Source organism: Octodon degus, unplaced genomic scaffold (assembly GCF_000260255.1).
Source record: "Octodon degus isolate 3935 unplaced genomic scaffold, OctDeg1.0 scaffold00026, whole genome shotgun sequence".
Lineage (NCBI taxonomy): Eukaryota > Metazoa > Chordata > Mammalia > Rodentia > Octodontidae > Octodon > Octodon degus.
This window is the reverse complement of record NW_004524602.1, coordinates 8,498,079-8,502,994: the sequence shown is the minus strand read 5'-3', so window position 1 is coordinate 8,502,994 and position 4,916 is coordinate 8,498,079. Positions and strand designations below refer to the sequence as shown.

Below are 4,916 nucleotides of genomic sequence, written 5' to 3'. Positions count from 1 at the left end.
CACACACAAATAAATAAATAAAATTTAAAAAAAATAATTAATACATTGTATTTTGTCTTAGTGGTTATTTATTGTACAAGATGCAGACCTGATATCCTGTCTCAAACACTATTAGAACAAACCTCTCTATTCATTGAATTAAGAGAATGGAGCTGTATATCTATCCTAACTATTTTGAGTATACTGATACAAAATGGTCTTTCATTTGTATCCCCATTGAGAAGTTTTCATCTGGGTATGGTGACAATACCCTGGATGAGATCTTCTAAAACTGAGTTTTTATTTGTCTGCTTATTTCTGAGATTAAATAATTAAATAATGCTAAAATGAACATGTATGTGTAAAAACTCAATTTTCTGTGGAATTTTATTTATTTATTTTGAAACTTGGTCTTGGTACATAGTTCAGGCTGGCCTTAAACTCACAATGTAACCAAGGCTGGTCTGAAAATTGTGGCTATCACCCTGCCTCAGTCTCCTGAGTGCTGGGATTACAGGTGTGTGCCACCACACGTGGCCAGCTTGTGTTTTGAAGCAAGGCTCACTAAAGGCTGATGGCTTCTCTACCTCCTCTTGGTTTTTACTTCTTCTTCTTCTTCTTCTTCTTCTTCTTCTTCTTCTTCTTCTTCTTCTTCTTCTTCTTCTTTTTCTTCTTCTTTGTTTTTTGTTCTGTTTTGTTTTGGGTGTTGGTTTTTTTGATGAGTCAGGGTTTCACTATGTAGTTCAGGTTGGCCTTGAATTCACTATGTACCCCAGACTGGCCTTGAACTTGAAGCAATCCTCCTGCCTCAGCCTCCTAAGAAGCAGGATTACAGATGTATGCCATTATGTCCAGTTCTGGTTTTCACTTTTTAATCATTGGTTTTAAAATACCCTAATAGACACATAGACAAACACACATACAGAGAGCTCTACCAAGGAACTATGTCTAATAAAACTTTTTTTCGTCTGTCTGTCTGTCTGTCTTTTTGAGACCGGGTCTCACTATATAGTTCAAGCTGGCCTTAAGGTTGCTGTGTACCCCGGGTTGGTTTTGAACTCCTAGTGTTGCTCCTATCTCAGCCACCCCACTGCTGATGGCTAATTAAATTTTAAGGTGAAGTTGGCCGCTGGGCTTGGTGGCATATGACTATAATTGAGGCTGAGGCAATAAGATCACTGGAAATTTGAGGCCACCTTACATAGTAAGTTCAAAACCAGCCTGGATTAAGCAGCAATATCAATAAAAAAATTAAAAGCAAAGTGGAGACAGTAGATGAGACCTCCTTATGGGGTCGGGGAGATGGCTCAGTAGAATAAGTGCTTCCCTGGCAAGCATAAGGGCCTGAGTTCAATCCCCAGTTCCAGGGGAAAAGCAGCAGCAACAACAACAACAACAACAACCTTGCATATCTGTGGAGAAACAGAAATCAAAAGATAGCGAAGGTGGCAATTCATTTAAATGACATCTGCTGAGCTCCTGTCCAGTGTCACATATGTTGTTAGTGCAGTGGACACAGTGACAACCTGGCTGTGAACTCTGACCTTGTAGCACTTACTCTCAGGTGTGTGTCCCCATGAAGTAAATACATGAGCAGAGAAAATGATTATAAACTGTGATAAGTGCAATGAAAAGAAACCAGAATTCTGGATCCATCAGGATTCTTGACCACAGGCAAGAAAGCCCACCCCCAGCTGGGTGGCACACACCTGTAATTCTAGTACTCGAGGACACTGAGGCAGGAGGGTTCCAAGGTTGAGCACAGCTTGAGCAATTTAGTGAGATCTGCCTCAAAATAAAAAATAAAAACAGGGAAAAAAAAAATAAAAATAAAAACAGGATTGGGCAGACACCTCAGTGTGAAAGCCTCTCACTCCCAGTACTGCAAAAAACAGCAGCAACAACAAAAAGAGTTTGAAAAAACAAAACAAAACGAAGAAGCTGGCCAGATGTGGTGGTGCATGCCTGTAATCTCAGCATGTGGAAAACTGAAGCAGAAAGAGTCCTATGACTTCAAGGCCAGCCTGGGCTACATAGGAGTTGAAGGCTAGCCTGAAATACAGAATGAGACCCTGTCTCAAACAAGAGAGAAAGTACTATATAAACTGTTCTAAATCTGTCCCATTCTTTTTTTTTTTTTTTTTTTGGCTTTTTGAGACAGGCAATCCTTACCATGAAGCTGTCCTGGGTCAGCCTCAAGAGTGCTGGGATTGGGGCCGGGGAGATGGCTCTGTAGAATAAACGCTTCCCTGGCAAGCGCAAGGATCTGAGTTCAATCCCCAATACAGAAAAAAAAAAAAAAAAAAAAAAAACCCAAAAACAAAAAAAACCCTTAGAGTGCTGGGATTATAGGTGTGTGTCTACAGTGTCTGCCTCCAGTTCCATTCTTCCTTTCAAATTGTTACACCATGTTTATGGTGTTTTGTGATGATTTTTTTAAAATTTAATTTTATTATTTTTTGTGATGATTTTTGAGGTTGAGCATATTTTCATATTACCCATGGCCATTTGGATTACTTAACTGTTTATGTACTAACTGTAGTCCTGTGGTCAAGGTCGTCACACTGATCTACATCTCCAGCTTTTTTTATTTTTTAAATTTTTTTAAATTTTAAGACAGGTTTCACTAAGTCATTAAATTGCTCAGATCAGACTCCCAATTTGTGATTTTTCTGCCTCAGCCTCCCAAAGTGCTGGGTTTCTAGATACGTACCACCACTGCTTATAATAGGTTAGTGTTTCCCTGGTGACTTTTAGGATTTCCTATCTTTTCATCTGTCTTGGCCATGTAGAATCTACTTTTCAGTGACAGGCCTATTCACTTTTTCTATTATTATTATTTTTCCTATCAAGTCATCACTTTTTAATTTTGTTAAATTGATCCAGATTTTTGACTTGGCCAAGTGAGTGGTTAATGGTGTCCACCAATGAGTATACTGGGAAAGGAGCAAAATCTGGGGTCAAATCTCTTTGAGACATAGAGCTGAGATACTAAGGAGCCCGTTTGATTTGTGAACCTAGGTTTTTGGTGGAGAGTTCTAAGCTGGAGCAACATTTCAAGGTCATTTCATGAAGTCAAAGAGTTGAATGAAGTGGGTATAGTGTCACAGACCTGTAACCCAGCATGCTGGTGGCTGAGGCAGGAGGATCATTGTGAATTTGAGACCAACATGGGCTGCAAAGTGAGCTCCAGGCCAGCCTGAACTGCACAGCGAGACCCTGTCTCAAAACAAAACAAATAAACAAAAAATAAAAAAAAAGACCAAAAACCACCAAACAAACAAGGAGATGAATATCCCCTGGGAACTGTATAATAGAGAACAAGGACTGAGCTCTAGTGTTTCAAGATTTAGCCAAAGTGGAAAAACCAGCAGAGGATATTTAAAACAAGGCCCTGGAGAGGACAGTACTATTAGGACAGTGTGATGTGGAATAAAGTTCGGGGGAGAGTGTTACAAGAGGGAAGAAGTGGGTCAACTGCTAGTAGCTCCCTGAGGTCAACTCCAGTAAGACTAGAGAACTGATAATTGGTGTTTAGAAATTCAGATAATGAGTAATCTTGAAAAGTGACCACCATGGACTGAAACCAAAGATATATAGAGGAAGTTGCAAGATGAACAAGTCCTGTATACTGGCGTAAACCTTTTTAGGGGATTTATGAAGACTAAAGAGAAATAGGGCAGTCCAGGGAGGTGGTCTTGGAGTCCAGGGGAGGGGCTCATTTTCCAACAGAGGGATTTTAGTATATTTATATGTTGATGAGAGTGGTCCAACGGAGAGAGAAGAGCTCACTGTACTGGAGGGTAAGGTAATTGTAAGAATCACCCCTCCAGGAATGTGGGAGTGAAAGGAATCCAGGTCAGCCAAGGGAGGCAGGGACACTGCGCAGTAAGACAAATGTCACCGTGCAGTTTGGAGACAGGGTTTCACTTTGTAGTGCAGGCTGGCTTTGAACTTGCATTGGTTGTCCTGCCTCAGTCGCCCCAGTGCTGGCATTACTGACGTGGGCCACCAGGCCTGGCAAGAGCAGTTTTGATGATGAGAAGGTGAGGTCAGGTCAGGTATGATACCTTCCATTTTTCTCCATGAACGATAAGGCTGAGTTGATCACTATAAAAAGCAGGAGCTGAGTCAGGGGTAAAGGATTTTTAATAGAGAGCAAAAGTTCTGAAATGTCTCTCGTCAAGCGCACTTATGTATCAATGGACTGGAGAAAGCCTTTACAGGATCAAGCACATCTCCCAAATCTTTCTTCCTTTCGCAGGATCCTTTGCTCTCTCCTGCTATTCCTCACTGTTTATGATTGTATCTTTCTTTTATCAGATCATGTGTCTCCTCATTAGAGGGACAGAGAGATAGGGATCGGGAAAGGACCAGTGCACACAGCCAACAACAGGTAGTCACTGAGTAAGTCCTTGCTGAACAAAGAAATTCACAGATGTAAGTCTTCAGGATTTCTTCTATGAAGCAGGGACAGGGCGGCTTTTCCGCGGCGAACTTTCCTCCGGGAGTTTGTCCCCCCGGGGATGACATCTCCCGGGGCGATCTCCCCGCGCCATCCCGGGGATCGGAGCCAACAACCCTGGAACTGCGCCACGCGCTCCTTCCACGTCCCGGGTCGTTGCTTTCGGCCACCCGGGGCCTCGAAGGTGGCAGGTGCCGCAAACGCCCCGCCGGCTGGGGGAGGGGGCGGTATTGTCTCCAGGACCGCAGCATCGAAGCTCTGCGGAAAAGTTCGGCGGGTCGCGAAGGGGCGGGGCGCAGGCCGGCGTCCCCCCCGGCCCGGCCCTTCTCCGGAGGCGCCGGCGGCCGGGCAGGGGGGCGGGGACGCCGACTGGGAGTAACTGTCAAACCTCGCCGCTTGGCGCCTTTATTTAAATGGTACGTGCGCGTCTCGCAGCCGTGCGTGCCCGGGGCGGGGCTCGGCGCGCCGGGAG

General features: G+C 43.8%; 1 protein-coding gene across 1 annotated transcript in view; it reads left to right on the top strand.

Annotated features, from left to right (window-relative positions):
• The first annotated feature begins 4,779 nt into the window (after positions 1–4,779).
• Positions 4,780–4,916, top strand: part of Pias1 (protein inhibitor of activated STAT 1) — a 156,203-nt gene continuing 156,066 nt past the window's right edge. The window contains exon 1 of the mRNA XM_023712690.1: positions 4,780–4,860. Within this exon, the coding sequence (XP_023568458.1) occupies positions 4,858–4,860 (3 nt within the window). The 5' untranslated portion in view covers positions 4,780–4,857. The remainder of the gene's footprint in view (positions 4,861–4,916) is intronic.